The 18,907-nt window shown below is 35.8% G+C and overlaps 2 protein-coding genes across 4 annotated transcripts; one reads left to right on the top strand and one right to left on the bottom strand.

Moving 5' to 3' along the window:
- The first annotated feature begins 1,180 nt into the window (after window positions 1–1,180).
- On the top strand, window positions 1,181–3,825 carry Bcs1 (mitochondrial chaperone BCS1). Its single transcript, XM_089714655.1, has 7 exons — window positions 1,181–1,597; window positions 1,682–1,821; window positions 1,904–2,116; window positions 2,602–2,740; window positions 3,064–3,258; window positions 3,393–3,530; window positions 3,644–3,825. Exons 1-7 carry the CDS (start codon window positions 1,275–1,277, stop codon window positions 3,762–3,764), a joined length of 1,269 nt encoding a protein of 422 aa, XP_089570781.1. The 5' UTR covers window positions 1,181–1,274; the 3' UTR covers window positions 3,765–3,825.
- LOC149489870 (uncharacterized) lies at window positions 3,791–16,924 on the bottom strand. 3 transcript variants are annotated; one of them, XM_089714651.1, is made up of 4 exons: window positions 16,788–16,924; window positions 7,363–7,500; window positions 6,859–6,990; window positions 3,791–6,444 (listed from the first exon to the last, which is right to left on the bottom strand). In XM_089714651.1, the coding sequence occupies exons 2-4, from the start codon at window positions 7,483–7,485 to the stop codon at window positions 4,372–4,374; spliced, it is 2,328 nt and encodes a 775-aa protein (XP_089570777.1). In that variant the 5' UTR covers window positions 7,486–7,500; window positions 16,788–16,924; the 3' UTR covers window positions 3,791–4,371. The 3 variants fall into 3 exon arrangements, with proteins under 3 accessions (XP_089570777.1, XP_089570775.1, XP_089570776.1); XM_089714649.1 differs by lacking the exon at window positions 16,788–16,924 and adding an exon at window positions 7,890–8,183; XM_089714650.1 differs by lacking the exon at window positions 16,788–16,924 and adding an exon at window positions 7,593–7,833.
- Between the last annotated feature and the right edge of the window lie 1,983 nt (window positions 16,925–18,907).

Raw genomic sequence — 18,907 nt, 5'->3', positions numbered from 1 at the left:
GGCGAAGCCGGGGCGGACCGCTAGGTAATAAATGTCTCTCATAATACACATATATTTAGCAAACAGTACGTATAAGTGGAACGAACTGAAAAAAAATATATTGCACATTGAAGTATTATTATAGAGAGGACACCACGAACAAAATCTGTGCGACAAGCGCGGCGGCGCGGGGCGGCTAGTGAGTCATAACACTTTGTAGATATTCTTTCTGCCTCTTATTACTTATAAATTAAAACCAATCAATGTAACAAATAAATATTGGTTTGAGACGATTGACTCTAACTCGTGTTACAAATATGTAGTGTAGTAACGATGTCCTCTCTAGTACGTAGTACATAGTAACTCAATGATATTGCAGCTTTTTTTATAATATTTTTTTAAGAAACCCAGTCAGCGTTGATGACTATAGAAATTATAATGGAACAGATAGAAAGGAAAAATAGCCAAAATCAATATAGGTAATTCATATACCTACTAAATGTGATTGTAGTGTATACTAGTGGTCCGCTCCGGCTTCGCCTGTGGTATCATGTTTACCTTTTTTTCTCCATAAGAACCATCCTCGTACCTTAATAGGGAATATTATAAAAAAAATTATTAACGAAATCGGTTCAGCCGTTCTCGAGTTATGCGCTTACTTACCGACATATTTTGCGATTATTTTTTTATATTCTAGATTGGCTTTCCGCCCGCGGTTTTGACCGCGTTGTCTTTAACAACAAATTATATAATATACTAAAACCTTTCTCTTGAACCACTTTAACTATCAATAAAAAGGCATCTATCCCTTTCACAGTTCAAAGATCTAAACATACATAGGGACAGACGAACAGACAGCGAGAAACGATTTTGTTTTATATACTAGCTTTCCGCCCGCGGCTTCGCCCGCTTTGTCTAAAACCTTATAAATTATATACCTACTAAAACCTTCCCCGAGAATCACTCGATCACTCTATCTATTAAAAAAAACGTATCAAAATCTGTTGCGTAGTTTTAAAGATATGGCACACATAGGGATATAAGTACAGAGAAAGTGACTTTGTTTTATACTATTTAGTGATTTTTTTGAATTTATCCTCGCCATAAATACCGTAAATTCTCTACGTGTATAGGAACGCCTGAATCACTAATGACATTTGACAGATAAAAGAATCAGCTGATTGTCAGTGGTCATATGTCATATTTAAAACTTGAGTGTTGAGTCTCCTGTGGCGTAACATTTTATATTTTTATAATGAAATAACTATTTCCTGATAGAAATCGAAAAAATAATTATGCCATTAACGGAATATGTGGCTTCGTTGTCCCAAAACCCCTATTTTGGGGCAGGGTTCGGTCTTTTTGGTGTCGGAGCTGGTGCCGCGATTTTACGGAAAGGATTTCAAACATCTATGATGTTATTTAGAAGACATTGTATGATAACACTTGAAGTTCCGTGTAGAGATAAGTCTTACCAATGGTTGTTGCAATGGATTACACAAAAGGGTGCAAAGCAAACACAGCATTTAAGTGTTGAAACATCATTCCTGCAAAAAGATACAGGACAGATAAAAACCAAATATGACTTTATACCAAGTGTTGGACAACATTTCTTTAGGTAATATTGTTATACATAAACATATTTGAAGTCTTAAAATTCCTCCCCTAACCTTACAAAATTATAACTTGTAAAATACATCAGATATCGTGGCGCATGGATAAAAGTCGATCGTGCAAGAGAACAGCAAACTCTTGACTTACACCTGGGTATACCATGGGAAACAGTGACTCTCACATCCTTTGGTAGAAACAAACAACTTTATTATGACATTCTTGAGGAAGGTAATGTTGCATAAACATGTTATATTCAGACAGAATATTATTGTACTATATTTTTATTTAAATTCTGATTTATTATTTCTAGCTAGAACAATGGCATTAAAGCAACACGAAGGTATGACTATAATGTATACAGCCATGGGATCGGAATGGAGGCCTTTTGGTCACCCCCGGAGAAGGAGGCCTCTACAAAGTGTAGTGTTACGTAATGGCTTAGCTGATCGCATTTTAGCTGACTGCTTAGATTTCATTGATAACCCCAGCTGGTACACAGAGAGAGGAATCCCATACAGAAGAGGTATTTTTATAATTTATACTTCGCAGTTTCACCCGCGTGGTTCCGCTCCTGTTGGTCTTAGCGTAATGATATATAACCTTCCTCAATAAATTTAAGGCTATCTAACACCGAAAGAATTTTTCAAATCGGACCAGTAGTTCCTGAGATTAGTGCATTCAAACAAACAAACAAACACTTCAGCTTTATAATATTAGTATAGATACATAATTATGTTTGTTTAGTTAAGAGAAACCTGTAAGAAATAGACAAAAATGATATAATGTTAAATTAAATACAAACAAAGTTTATTGCAAATATCTGGGACATCGGAACAAATTTTGGAATTTTTTTTATTATCTAAACAAGGGTTCATTATTCCTAAAAGGCTATATTTTTATTTGTCTTTCTTAAGGAGTACTGTTTTCAATATGAAGAAGGAAATTTTGTTATTTAAATTGTTATCAATATGTTAATGATCATAAATCCCTTATTTAAATATTTTTCAGGGTATTTGCTATTTGGACCACCAGGCTGTGGAAAATCATCTTTCATAATGGCTTTAGCTGGTGCTTTGGAATACAATATTTGTGTTTTAAATCTATCTGAAAGAGGCCTTACAGATGATAGATTAAACCATCTCTTGAGGTGAGAAAAGATTTCTGTAGAGTTGAATTGAACATTAACATTTTCTCATTTAATGTAAATGAAGCGTTACAAGATGCATATAACAAATTTACTATTTATTAAAAACTGAAACTTTTATTACATCGTTTCAAACTTTTTGGTCTGTGTAGCGCATGTCGCGTGTATCGCGGCTGCCGAGTAGGTATACGTACTCGGCAGCCGACCGTCACGCGAAATGCGCTACACAAAGCAGTGTTCGGAACCGTTCGAACAGTTTCACTTTTACCGTGGTTTCATAAAACCACACAACATTTTTTATTATAAAATTAAAAATATGTTTCCAGTGTCGCCCCCCAACAGTCGATCATTCTTCTCGAAGATATAGACGCGGCTTTTGTATCTCGTGAGGACACCGCCGTTCAAAAGGCTGCCTATGAGGGACTAAATAGGGTGACCTTCAGTGGTCTCTTGAATTGCTTAGATGGTGTAGCGTCTACGGAAGCAAGAATAGTTTTTATGACAACAAATTACTTAGATAGGTATGATACTGCCCATATTTTATAAAGACTTGACATGATGAATTTCCTGAAACTATTATACGCAAGGACAAACAAATAACTGTAAAAAAGCTCTTTTGATTTCTTTAATGACATGTTTTTTTTTTTAATTTTAGACTTGATCCAGCGCTCATAAGACCAGGCCGAGTGGATATGAAAGAATATGTTGGCTATTGTGATGAGGGTCAAATAGAGCTCATGTTCCTACGGTTTTATAAAGATGCAGCAGATCATGCAAGGACTTTTGCTAAAAAGTTGGTACTATGTTCTCTTCAGGCATATTACAAAAATTAAGCAAATCAACATTGAAATTTTTTCTGGATTTTTTTTGTTTTCTGGACTGCTAATAAAATTTTATATATTTCAGGGTCTTGGAGAAGAGAAAGGATGTCAGTCCGGCACAAATTCAGGGATACTTTATGTTCCATAAACATTCAAGCCCAACTGAAGTGATTGAAAATGTAGATGCTATATGGACACTTGGATGATAAAAATAATTACTATAGTTGTACATTATGTAATAAATAATAAGATGTTTATTTAAAAAAACTAGTTTTTTTTATTTTATAATAAAACTAAATCACTTATTCACATAATATGTACTTCACAGGTTGCATCAAACTTTATAGAATTTGCATGATGTTTCTCAATCCTTATCCCTTAGGTCTTATAAATTAATATAATTTATTAAAATAACCTTGGTAAATTGAGAAGTACATCTGAACAGCCGACAATTTTTATAGATACATATAAAATTTAAATTTAAAGGAAGTTGAAAGATGTTGGCTCTGTAGACTAGCAATAAAAGTCAATATTAATTTTCAATGCAACCAATAGAGTAAAAAAAAAACAACAATTGTTCGTAAAGTAAATCACATATTTGTTTCTGAACAAAAGTAACAATTGAAAAACTTAATATATAGAGAACTTAAAACATATTCAGGTCATAAGAATCATACATTCTTTGCAACTTTTCGTTGCTACAGATAAACAAAAATAAATTCACGGAATATGTTATACATATACCTACTGGAGAACAATAACAACAGACATATACCCAAGATATATCATGGTCATGGGTAAGAATCACGTCTTTTAGTTTTTTCGGAACACAATAGTCCTCAGTAAGCTTACAAAATATCCGGTGGCATCGTGCAGTTGTTTGCTAATTTTCTTTGCATTTTCCAGGAACCTTTCTGCGATATCATCTCTAAATAACTGAAGAATTTCCCATTGCCAATGCGGTGGCAATGACTTGATATCAATTTCTGAAGTAACATCTTTTATTTTGATACAAAACTGTTTTGCGTTACTAAATAAAGCCATACATAGTGTTACGCCAGCTTTATTATCTTGGTTAAATATAGACTTGAATTTGATCAAACATATAAAATCACTAGTTATAACATCATTAGAATTCATCAAGATTAAATTGTGTATTTGTAACAAATTTTTTAAATATAAAAATGGCGAAGATGTTTTCTGGTTTGGTATTTCAACGGTGTGCATGATCACATAGTCATTACCTAGTAAATTCTCTTTAGTTTGCGGTTTATTGGAAGACGTTGGAACTTCTAAGGGCAAATGTTTATTGGATTTTCCCTGAGCATTCTCTGATACAGGCACATTCCATTTGGCAGCTTGTGTGAAACTTGAACCCATAAAATTATTAGATGATCTTTCAGGCATTAATTGTGACACCGGTTTTACTTTTATCCGAGGCACAAATGGTTGTGTAGTACTAGCTTCGATACTAGATTCTTCTGGCCTTTTTTCTGCCACACTTTGATTCTCTTCAGTGTTTAATTCTGCTAAGGATACAGTACTTGTTATTATGGGCATGTGTAAAAGTTCACTGCTACAGCTCGAGAAAGGACCAGAAATCATTTTTACATTTTGATTTTCCAGCAAATTACTTTTCTTTGGAAGTTGTTTAGGATTGGCAACAGGATTAGGGTTTAAAAGTTTGTGCGAATTATAATTATTATCATTTACCATTTGAATTAAGGTTGCTGGTAATGCTGAACTAGAAGGGGGCATGTTATTAATCGAAAAATGCCTGTCCATTGTATGAACCTTTTCCAATAAACTATTTAGAGAATCATTTTCTTTCACTTTTGTTACTGCACTTATGCTTTTCCATCCAGCATCTTCATTTAACTTTCGATTTTCTTTTAATTTCGTTCTTACATAAACTAAATCCAATTTTTTATTGTTCCAATGAACAGCCAAATGTTTATTCTCCAAATAGCGTAACATTCCATTACAATTAAACCTTTTTTTGTTGATTACTTTCCTTCCCATACTAAGAATTTTATGTTGAAGAAGGTCATCTTTATTAGATTTATAATTTTCAGAAGAATCATTTCTATTAATAAACTTTTTATAACAGGCTGCTATATTGTGACTTATTAAATTCAGTTTCAGGTGGTCCTCGACTGCTGTGTTGGCATTAGATTTAGTGTCATTCCCATGATCGTCTGAATCTGAAGAATCGCCAATATCAACACATTCAACAACATCATTTGCATTTTGATGTGGTCCATCATCCTTTTTGGTAAAACCTTCTAATATGACAGTCTCATTGGAGCTCTCGGATATCAATTGTAACCTCTTTCTTTTTTTTTTATTCACAATATCATCATCAGAAGGCTCTGGTGAACTTTTTTTTTCAACATCAGAACAATATTTCGATTTAAGTTTGTATAGAATGTTGTAATCTGAATTATATTTTTGTAATATATTCTCACGATCAATTGCTACCGTATTTTCCATTCCTGTTAAATTCAATTTTTTATCTATACGAGGTATAACTATAGAAAAGTTATTCATTAAGTTTGAGTATTTCGCCAATAAGCTTTTATGATGTTCTATGTGCTGATTACTTTTTCTATCCTTATAAGCACTGGAACAGTATCTACAAATGAAGAACTTATCATATTTTTTTCTCCATTTTCTTGAGGTTTTTGACTTTTTGATAATTGAGTAGCTAGATGAGCAAGATTCACATTCTGAATCTGGATTATTTTTAGCATCATGAATGGTTTGCTTCCTTTTTAATGTTAATTTAAAAGATTTGGGAATAGGGGTTGATTCTTTAGTTTCAGGTTGAGACTCAGTTTGTTCAGTCGAAGTTACAACATTTTGTTGTGAAAGAGCAGAATTATTCTGAAATTTAATAATATCAATTATAAGTGAATACAAGCAAGCAGTGACTAGTTTGAAATCAAATAATTAAAAAAACTGAACAAAAAAGTGTAGATCTTAATTTATCATTGGTTTGTCTTGGTTTATTGGGAGCTCAATCATTATTTAAATTAATGAAATAGAATTATTTACTGAGCTCTTAGCCATTTATATATGTATTGTTAATAAGAACATAGTAGAGTGAGAAGTAATGAGGAATTTGATATAATAGATAAGAATATTCAAAAAACATTATTGGTAGTGCCAAATAATAACACAAACATTGTAGGAACTATTATCGAGTCAGATCTTAGATACAATTTGTAACGGTAAAAGATGTAAATCAAGAACATCCAACATTTTTTTTACCCCATGGAGGATCAAACAATTACTCACAATACATCCTTTAATGTCAGCTTTGAGGTCATTTTGTTTCTCTTGATACTTCTTCTTTACTGAATTAAACTGTGTCAAAGTCGCTTCACAACCTCTGCAGATCAGTTGAGGTAAACCATCAAAAGGATCAACCTGTAGTTTTATAAACATTATTATTATATAAAAATAATACCGTAACCAAGAAAATTTTCTAACATTACCACCTCTGTTATGGTACGTTCAGACGCTTGGCAAGCAGCCTGGCAAGCAGCCTGGCAAGTAGCCCGGCAAGCAGTCTGTGCACTTACAGTACAAACGAACAAACACAGGCGCATGCACAAACAAAATGTTTACATGCTTGTTGAATGTCACTTTGAACGCAAGCGTCTGAACCCACCACTAGACTCTCAACATAGCATTTAAATGAAAGACATAACAAAACAAATGTCTTTATGAAAAACTGAAGACAACGAAATGAAGACATATTATGTAGAAATTATCAGCATATGATGGTAATATACTTACATCAATATCAAAACAAAATCTAATCTGTTGTTGTACACTGGGTACAATTTGATATTGGCCCATTTCCTCCAAACACAAGCGACAAGTAATAAAGAGCTTTGGATCAACTTCTAGTTTATCCATTGTAGAGTAACATACCTGTAACAGCATATTTGTTATTAAGCATTTGTCTCTGTAAGGTTTAACTGCTTAATATGATAATTCTTCTAATCACTTTATTATTTACTTACATATGTAATTTCATAAAAGATATATTTCTTAGAATATTGCAAAATTTTCTTCTGTTTGACGTGTAAGATTTAGTTTGCGCAAATTCAGGAAAAAATTACAACAATATACTTTTTTTATTCGTAACTACCTACGGTAGTCGTATAAAATATAATGGAGGCTTCAATTTACCAACAGGAAATAAACATTATCAACATTCAAATGACACTTAAATCAGCATTTACGTTCCTACCTACTTCATGTCAAATATTTGGTTAATAATTTACTGTTTTTAGGGTTATAAAATTTTCTCAACTTACCAGAACTTGTGCTTAGCTTGTAACAAATAATTATCACATAATTAAAATTTATAAATTATTAGACACTTGTAGATATTTGCATTTTGTGAAGGATTCTTTCTTTGCTTGACATAAAATAAAATTTCTCGACAATGTACCTGCACCTACGCAATTTTAAATTAACCGCCATCTTCTAGAGATTTAATAAACTATTACATTTATCAGCTGTCAGTATGTATTTGATTTAAGCGCCCTCTAGTAGGCAATAGCGAAATAAATCAATCAATATACTTTTTTAGAATACTAGCGGTCCGCCCCGGCTTCGCCCGTAGGACATATTTACGTTTTATCTACATAAGAACCATCCTCGTACTTCTATATATTATATAAAACTCAAAGGTGACTGATATAGTGATCTATCAACGCACAGCCCAAACCACTGGACGTATTGGGCTGAAATTTGGTATGCAGGTAGATGTTAGGACGTAGGCATCCGCTAAGAAAGGATTTCCCGAAATTCTTGCGGGAACGGGGAAAAACGGGGATGCACGTACAAAGTCGTGGGCAGAAGCTAGTTAAGGAATATAATAAAAAAAGAATTATCGAAATCGGTTCAGCCGTTCAAACGTGATGCCGTGACAACGCGAAACGGGTTTCATTTTTATAAATTGGTAAAACGTTATGTTTTTTCGCCCTTTACGACCGCTGCACTGGTATTTTGAAGTTTTTAGGTGTACAGAAGCTACATAATGAATTATTTCATATTGGGCACCAGCTCGGTCAAAGGCTTAATTCAAGACAGTTCATACCTCCGTATCTTAGTTAACCATTACGTTTAATACAGATAATCAGTCCCCCCCGGCTTCGCGTGTCTTACCATCTATACTTCTATACTCATATTATAAAGAGGAAAGGCTTGTAATTATGTAAGTATGTATGGTTTTCACGCATAAACTACTGGACCGATTTCAAAAATTCTTTCACCATTAGAAAGCTGCATCTTTACTGAGCAACATAGGCTATATTGCATTTTCAAAAAAAATTAGAGATCCTTACCACAAATGCAATAATGTAACCCAAGGTGTAAAAAATTCCTTAATAAAAATTCTGTCAACGCGTGCGCTGCGGAATCTATTGAAGATAGAACAAAAAAATGTTCTACACACACATATTAATCCTTATCCCATTAAATTATGTTTTATTATAGACTGTTTCAATACCAGCAAAATAATTTTTAAATTAAAAAAATTGGATATTCCATTCAAAAGATATAAAGAATTTTTAAGTGTCAATCTACAGAAAATAGTAGGTAAATACAAGCAGGCGTAGTCCGACCTATAGTAGACTTTTCACTGTCACGATATCGCTATCTATGCGGGTGAAACCGCAGGGCATTGCTAGTAATATATATACAGATTACGTTAAAATACAACGGTTTACGGTGAATGAATTTTATAAATGAGTCCAGTACTTCCTGAAATTAGCACGTTCCCACAATCAAACAAACTCTTCAGCATTATAGTTATAGGTTTACTGCTTAAGTCGATCAATTTACTTTAAGGCCGTATAGTTTAAATCGTTTCTGCCCACAGATCACAGAAACTAAAGGGAGATATGGTTGGGGCGGGGCTGTGTCGCAGCAATATGCCCAAAAAAAGAACACATGCTGTTTGTTGCATTCAGTTGACGTTCGACCGTCGGCCGGGTATTATTTGACAATGCCGTGTTGTCCCGTTAAAGTTTGTAAAAACCGAAGTGAAACCAGCATCATTAAGTCAAATGGAATCACATACCATCGTTAAGTACTGAAAATTATACGATTTTCTTACTAAAATTTCAAAAACAATAATACGTAGAGTGATTTCTTGGTTTCTTATCTTTTATATTATGTGACAGAACGACAGTCACAATAATTTATGTAAATAGTTTACAATGCTTCTTCTGTACGTGACTCTATTCAAAAGCGGAGTTCGAATACCGCAGTGTATAATGAACATACTAAAGCCAACAATCGTGTAGTACGGCCGCTGCTCGCGGTTGTTAGTTAAGGATGCGAATCGAGTGTGTCCATGTCGATAAGATTCGGATTTTTACTACCTTACTACTTTATTTTTATATCATAATGTATTACTATTAGCTTAATATGTAATTGTATTATTATTATTTGATAGGTACTCGAGCAATAATTTTATAGTAATTATTATACATGGATTAAAAAAAGAAGTCACTTATTTCATACTTATTTTACTTTACAATAAGTCAATAAGCAATGCTTTATGGACTTCACATGACATCACCATGAATGCTACACCATCAAGGTGTCCATTTCTAGCCTATAAATTGTTTTAATTTTAACGTTTCTCATTTTATCGACAAGCAATCCCTATCATAAACGCATATCTTGCGGCTGTAGTGGTGCTGTATACGTACGTCACTTACAATCTAGTGTGCGAACGAATAGTCGCTCTCAAATTTTTGTGTGATGACACGCACACAACGCGAAGTATTGTTTTTGAAGTGAAAATTTCTTTAGCGGCGTTGGGTATAAAATCTTAAACTCGCGTCAGGACACGTGGCCTGATCGAAAAAGCGTAAGACGGATTTTTTTTTGTAGCCCTTATATTCCATGCGTAAGACGGATACCATTCCAAAATATCAAACATATTGAATAATCAAGTTTTCACTTCTGCCGGCACTCCCGGAGTGCAACCTAACCAAAGTCTTTTTTATTTTGTTTACTGTTGTGTGCGTAAATTTGTAATGAGACACCAGGTTTCGTACTCAGCGCAAGCGATTGGCATCTCTCTAGATCTCTATGTTTCTGCCTGATTTGATCATTTGTATAATAAATACCCTATCCGAAATTTTACTACTTTTGAGATATTCAATGTTGATTGTTATTCATGAAGATTATTTGTATTCGATTTGCGATATATATTGAGCATTAGGCTACTCGCGTATATCACGTATCTAAAATCCAATGATCCTTTTTAGTGATCGCCAGTACGGTTTCCAAGAAGAGATCTACAGGTGACCTTCTAGTTCACGCCTCTCATTAATGGGGAGAAGCTAAAATAATCATAAGAAAGCACTTGATATATTTGGCTTTGATAAAGTCTGGTATGGTAGCTTTATTAAACAGGCTTCCATCCTATAGACTACATTTGAATAGATGATTTCCTCAGGGAAGGATCAGTGAGAGTCAACAGCTGTTTTCTGATGAATTGGTTATAAATGCCAGAGTTGATGTTGATTGTTGACTGCGCGGATGTTGTGATTGATGTGTTGCGAGTTGCGACAGGGAATGGAGTACATTATTCCATTCTCGGACGTTGCCATGTCCGGCAAAGCCCAGCCCTAGTTCAGAGCTGATTGCAGACGCGCTAAAGCATGAGGCATATCTGGCTCAGGTTGATACTTGACACTGCAAAGCAAAGGACGTATCAGAAAATAAGAAAGCCTTTAACCGGGCCGCCAAGTCCTACAAGAAGGCTTTACGGAAAGCTCGATTCGACCACGTTAGTCGTATTGAGGTTGAATCGAAATACTACCGCCCCCCACTTCCTCCACTGCTGAAACCTGACGAGACGCTGGCTCACACCGCCGTAGAGAAAGAAAACCAATTTGTTACCCTATTTGCGGAAAATCCCGCAAGCGCAACACCTCCCGTTCTACCTGGATGTGAAGTGAATTGCCGGAAATTCGCATCCATCAGATGGAGGTTCTTAAAACGCTGCGGAATCTTGACGTGAATAAAGCCAGTGCCCTGATGGAATTCCATAGTTCTTAAAACCTGCGCCTGAACTTGCTCCTGTTTTGACACGCCTCTTTCGCCTATCAATCGATCTCGATCTGCTGAAATATGTTATCTATGGGTACGCAGACGATAGCACTGTTGGAGAGATATATATCCAGCGCGCAAGCCAGTACGGAACAAATTCAGTCTCTACGGGAAGCAATGGTCGATCGCATGAATTTGTCCTTACAGGCGAGACGATTGGGGCGATGCCAATCTGGTCAAACTCAATGTGACAGACATAGGCGTGACTATTATCTAATCCGATAACTAACCACCTCGAGCTTCTTGGTATCACCTTAACGCCTACTCTGAACTTTAGTTCCTTCATAGAATCAAAAGCTCCCAAGTAGCCTCAAAAAAGCTTGGAATTCTGGCGAAGGTGAGATAGTATTTCAGCCCGGGACAGTTGCTCAATCTTTATCAACAAGTCCGATAGAGCATGGAATACTGCTATCACCTCTGGGACGGTTCCGCCAAGTACCAGTTGAAGGCGCTTGAGGCGATAGAGAGGCGTGCCACTAACGACGATGATCTAGTATAAACTCCAGAGCCTCGGTCACCACCGCAGAGTGGCCAGCTTATCGGCTTATCAGTGCGCTGCGTAACTGCACAATCTTCTTCCGCCATCACCATTCTTCCATCGATCATCGAGGCACACAGATACTAGGCATCACCATATGGCGGACGTTCCATGTACCTGGACTAAGCGGTTCGATTCTACATTCTTTATCCGAACCACGAGGGACGGGAACATGCTTCCTGAGTCTCTGTTACCCGATGAGAACAATATGGGGGTTTTCAAGCGTATAGTGAACAGGTACTTTATTGGGAAGCGCGTACCATCTTAGTACCATCTCAGCTTAACATCAGGCAAGATTGTAGCCAAGCGCTTCCCTATTCAAAATAAATAATAAAAAGTAAAACAACTAAAACCCAACTACGACAAAAAACGACGCTGAAAAAGTATAAAACAAGATTTTCAGAATTCCACTATGTAGAGATAAATTTTCATGTTTGGAAAGGCGTAGTCACACATTACATATATCTACCGTAGCACTTTGACAACGTGTGACTACGCCTTTCCAAACATGAAAATTTATCTCTACATAGTGGAATTCTGAAAATCTTGTTTTATACTTTTTCAGCGTCGTTTTTTGTCGTAGTTGGGTTTTAGTTGTTTTACTTTTTATTATTTGTACTATTTTGGTGTTAAAGTGTATTTTTGGCGCATAATATTGACAAAAGTTAAATTGATGAACTAATAAAGAAGCTAGGAACGAAAAGATGTGAATTATATGCAATCAGCCCATGAATACAGGTAAAGTCACAAGCAAATGCTAGTAATATATATATATTCAAAATGTGCAAGTAAAAAGCTTTCAAATGATACCAAACACGGCATATTTATCTTAACTTTATTTTTTTACTCTGTATGTTTTGTCCGCTAGAGGGCGCCACATTAGATTTTGTGAAACCCCATATAGCCTATAACCAGCGGACAATTAAGACGCTTCTAATGATATGTCATTTGTCGAATTCTGATAAGTAGTTTAGAAGTTATGAGGGAACAGATGAACATACATACATACATACATACATACATACATACATACATACATACATACATACATACATACATAGCCTGTCAAAATCATAACCCTCCTTTTGCTTTGCCGTAGTCGGGTAAAAAAAAATGTAAGACAAGTTGGGGACGGGAACGCTCTTACTCGGACCGGTTTTTGCGTGATAGACATTCTAGTTAATAGTATGACGTATTTCGGTCAATCACATAAAAAAAATGTTTATCAAGTATTCTAACTTTAAGATTGAAGCACAGAGGCACAGTAAGGTATTATTTTACCTCAAGTAACTTTTGTATTATTTTGAAGTTTACTAGGCAACGGCGTGCGAACGAGTCGATTCATCACGACTGTCGATTGAATAGTCGTGACAGCATTGCAAAGGGTAGTGTGCGCCCACCCGCTTTTTAAAAACTTCGACTCATTATTTTGATTTGCTTCAGATTTTGATCGTTAATATATCAGCCATTTTTTTAGGCGGCATTTTTAATAACAAAAATATATGTTCAAACTGAGAATGTTACAATACAAGTTACAATAACAAGTAATACGACCAAATGAAGTAGGTCAGTGATGCAAGCGTAATAAGAACCGAGTGTATGTATTTCCAATATGGTCGGATTATAACAGCGGATCGCGGAATGTACTCGATAATCCATACTAATATTATAAATGCGAAAGTAACTCTGTCTGTCTGTTACTCAATCACGCCTTAACTACTGAACCAATTTGCATGAAATTTGGTATAGATATATTTTGATACCCGAGAAAGGACATAGGATAGGTTTTATCCCGGAAATCCTACGGGAACGGGTTTTTCTTTGAAAACGCGGGCGAAGCCGCGGGCGGAAAGCTAGTGATAATATAAATTTCGAGTGCGGGTAGCGGGTAATTAAAATATGATGTAATATGTTCGATTTATAATGATTTTAGCGTTATAACTGCGGATAAATGATATGAATATAATTTTAATTAACTATTTTAATAATAATAATTATACGCGTAACTTAATGTCACGGGCGGAATAAAATATATTTTAAGCGGAAAATAATAGATGACGCAATGTCGATCTATGCGGTTATAGTTATTTCACAATGAATGTACTATTAAATCACTTATTAGGGCCTACAATGAGTATCCTAATAAGGGCGGGTTTAAAATATATTGTAAGAAATTAAAAGCGAGGCAAGGTTAAATATTAGTTTGAATGTAATAAAAATGTACTGCGATTCTACACAGCTACCTAATTGATGTAGGTAGTTGATAACAAAACGCAGCTAGTCAACGACTATTAGTAAAGTGAGGGTAGTTGGGTCGAACGTCGTATAAACAGCGTCCGAGCCCCTAGGCACGATTCGTACGAATGCGCCACGAGTCAAAGGAAAGCGGCAATTTATAGTATTCGACAGCTAAGCATGTTCGGACAGGAAACAGTGACAACTATATTGACAACTATTTATCCACAAAAATATTAAATCAAAAGTCACGTCTAACACGGCCATACTGACAATCGTACGTCCTCGTACGCCTTTTCTCGTATTACAACACTACGGTAGTTCATCTCGGGATTACACAACCATCCTGCCTCGGCCACACTGACCTGACAGAACAATAACCACATCCACAAGACATAGGCACTCCGTTCGCGTATCTTGGTATATCTACGCTCGTACGACTAGTGAAATACATCACTACGATACGTCAGCGACTAGACAATACCTCAACGCCAGAGTTCAACTAGCGATTTGGATCACTACACACAATTCCTTCGATGAACTACATTCCCGTTACAATAATCCACGTAACAAACTTTTACTTTACACAACGCACGAAAAAACACAAACGCCAGTATGCCGTTACAAAACTACGTAAACTTTAAACACATTTAAAAAGTATGGGCTTGAATTCTATCCCGCTTCTGATGTAAGAAATTAAAAGCGAGGCAAGGTTAAATATTAGTTTGAATGTAATAAAAATGTACTGCGATTCTACACAGCTACCTAATTGATGTAGGTAGTTGATAACAAAACGCAGCTAGTCAACGACTATTAGTAAAGTGAGGGTAGTTGGGTCGAACGTCGTATAAACAGCGTCCGAGCCCCTAGGCACGATTCGTACGAATGCGCCACGAGTCAAAGGAAAGCGGCAATTTATAGTATTCGACAGCTAAGCATGTTCGGACAGGAAACAGTGACAACTATATTGACAACTATTTATCCACAAAAATATTAAATCAAAAGTCACGTCTAACAATATTTTATATGAATAGTAGAAGACGCATTGTCGTTCTATTATATGCGGTATATTAAATAGTATTTCGCATTGAAGATACTACTAAATCGCTTATTAGGGCCTACACAATGAGTATCCTAATAAGGGCGGTGGAATCATCAGGTAATGTACGGTTCGTAAGGACCAACAATGGTTCTTATCCGGCTCGAAGGACCAACAATGGTCGCGCCAATATAAAAATATACGTAAATATATTTTCGATATGAAAGTGGACTGTATTTTGATCTACGTGGTGTTAGCAAAGACGGGAGAGACGGGAACACACGGCACATACCTCGTTGGAGGGAGTAGCGTCCAGAACACACGCCGCTGCCACGCGGTCAGGGTCCTCCAGCTCGCGGCGGGGAAGAACGGGTCCAGTCCAAACACTCCACACAAACACACACGCAGCGGTGAGCGCAACCAAGGGCCGGGGCACGGGATGCCCCGGTGGTGTTACAAAAGCACAATGCCTGAGATCTAGAGAGCCTCGTGGAAGCTCTCCGGCGGTTGTTGAGTTCCGATCCTCGCTAAAGATCGGAGAGAACTGTCGAATGACCTTCGTGACATAGGTACGTCACGTGGCGAGCGCTAAATAGCGCGCGGTGATTGGTTGTGCTCGTATGTAGGGAAGGATGAAGGAGTACACCACAAAATAATAAACATTTAATTTCTACATTTACTATTTTAATTATATTGGCGTTACCAAGCCGATTTTTCAGATTTATTAGGCATAGGCATGGAAAAGTAAAAAATGTTTACGTAGACCCATTACGATTCATAGTAATTCAAGCTTACTCAGATCCGACAAGGGTCAATGACTTTTTATTTCACTATTGATCGGCCCCTCCGCGTACACCTTTTCCAGATCTATGCGCTATGCATAATATTGTAGGAGCACTTTTATAGTAAGGTTTTATTTTTTTATAAATTCACTAGCTTTAAATTAATATTTACGCCATCTAGTAGTGAGTAGGGAGTATAATAGTTTACAGTTTGAGAACACTGCCATCTACATGAAATTCATATAACTGTGATATATAATAATATAAATATATGTTTATATTATATAAGTATGTATGTATAAACTTTACTTTTAAACGAACCAATAGCAGCAAGCCACATGTCCTCGCCATTATTGCTTCATTAGAAAATAAATAATATTGGTTTGCAAGGTTTGCATATAATACCTTTGGTCAATACAATGTATTTGTTTTGAATTAATACAAATTTTGCTTGGGAAGCTTGTTATAATTCTAAATTACTCACAAAGTTTCTGTAATAATGTTGAATTGCGAATAAATATCAACCCTTTGCGTAGTCTCTGCTGTATGTACCTATGATGTATCTGTAGCCGGCCTTGCTATCAAGTCAAATTTTCTACGCCACGAATGATGTCGCTGATGTCGATTTTAGTAGTTCCAGTTTTTGTCAGTTTGTGGCACTCAAGGCACACCCCGGACACTCCATACAAAATGGTCGTTTTGACAGTCACACTGTAGAGACTGCAAATGTGTGTGTTAACGCTTTATGGTTGGCACATTTGTGTACACACAAAATAATAAAATTACTTTAAGTCAATTTGATTAATGTTGTCAATCTTCGTTGCGTATCGTCCTTGCAGAAAAATATGGCCCATTTTATGTCTGATCGCGCGGGGGTGAGGTAAGTTTAATTTTGGCGGGAGGCGGAGAGTGTCCGTTCTGTAGCGTTTAGCTACTATTATGTATTCTGTGCTCAAGGTGGCACTATACATCATCACGTATCGTGCTCTGTGGTATAGGTAAACCAGAATGTGCCAGAATCAGATGGAAATTAGAGAAATCAAAATTTTGAGTGTGCAACCCTAGGAAAAATGGACTGAACGATTTTGATACTGCTTATTTTTTATTTTGTCCTCAATATCATATTATAGGTAGTCACATTACATACTTACTGTACTTTATAATGAGATATCCACATAATATTATGTAAGTATATACCTACTTACATGACGTATAATATACATATTACTTTTATACAGGGTGTCCCACCGTCGGTATTCTAAGCTCAATGGAGGTTATAGTTTTGCTTACGCTGAGTACGTAAAAAATACTTAAAAAATTCCAGATGCATTTTTTTTCAAAGAGATGAATCCTTAAAACTCTTTGTGTGTACACCCCTAAGAAGCAACCCGCCCAACTTTGCCACCCGCACGTGAGCTATCGTTTAAGATTATGTTTTCATAGACAAAATGCTCACATAAGCGAAGCGTTACATGCCGGCTGCGCGAAGCTAGAGAAGAAAACATGAATTTAAAGGAAAATTTTTTGGCGCAATTTTGTTGTTTAAGTATTTTTTACGTGATCAGTGTATGCAAAACTACAAGTTCCTTCGCGCTTAGTATACCAATACTGGGACACCCTGTATAGGTAAGGGTAAAGCATATTAAGTATTTACACATACCTATATTTGTATGTATCATTATCATTATTCTATGTGAAAATATGGATGTAATTCGATTGCTTACAATTTTTTTTATAAAATAAAATAATGTTTATTTTCATAAGTATTAACAGATACACACATTATAAAATTGACTTGTACACCTTGGACTTGACAAATAGCCGAATTGGAAACTCCTGTAGTAAGTTTTCATAAAATTATATTTTAATCAACAAACAATACCTATAAACATATAATTATATAACATTTTTAATTTAAAGTATCAAAACGGGTAAGTCCAATTTAGCAATACCTCTTGCTTGTGATCGCAGCGGTTTTATCGACATTTCGAAGACAATCATCAACACAAATAATTTGACAACCAATTTGATAGTTGTCAAATAAAGTTGCCATGTGAAAATCTTTTATTTTTTAAATATAAATATAAATATGCATCAGAACCAAGAAGCTTATATATTGTATCTAATACACTGGAGATTTCAGTATGAACATTAACTTGTAACAAGAAAATATGACGTTGAATGACGCCTGTATGTTTTTTATCCCTTTCACACCTAGGTAGTTAGAGATAAACTACGATAACATGGCGCGCCCCTCCAAAATTCAAAACGTTTGAAAGTATTTGTGAAAGTATTTACAATGCACCACCAAGATTCACAACGCATGTGTGCGTAATGAGACGGCCGTCAAACAAAAACAATTCCACGGATTTGTTTGCTCGACTAGTCACGCTCTAATCGCTCATTATTATTAGTAATGGCGCTGCACTGACGTATTCTATGAAAACGACACGTGCGTTGTCTTGGGCGCTCGGCAACTTATGATTAGTTGACCAACAAATCTGGACGTAAAGTACTAAAGACGAATACGTACAACTACATACAAACTCCTTCGTAAGGATGTCACTACACACATTGAAACAGTAATTTGGAGGGGCGCGCCAT

Source organism: Colias philodice, chromosome 3 (assembly GCF_061535455.1).
Source record: "Colias philodice isolate Cphi_HAF_F1 chromosome 3, ilColPhil1 Martin Lab GWU primary, whole genome shotgun sequence".
Taxonomy (NCBI): Eukaryota; Metazoa; Arthropoda; class Insecta; order Lepidoptera; family Pieridae; genus Colias; species Colias philodice.
Note: the sequence above shows the minus strand (reverse complement) of the source record. Positions and strands in the feature narration are given on the sequence as shown.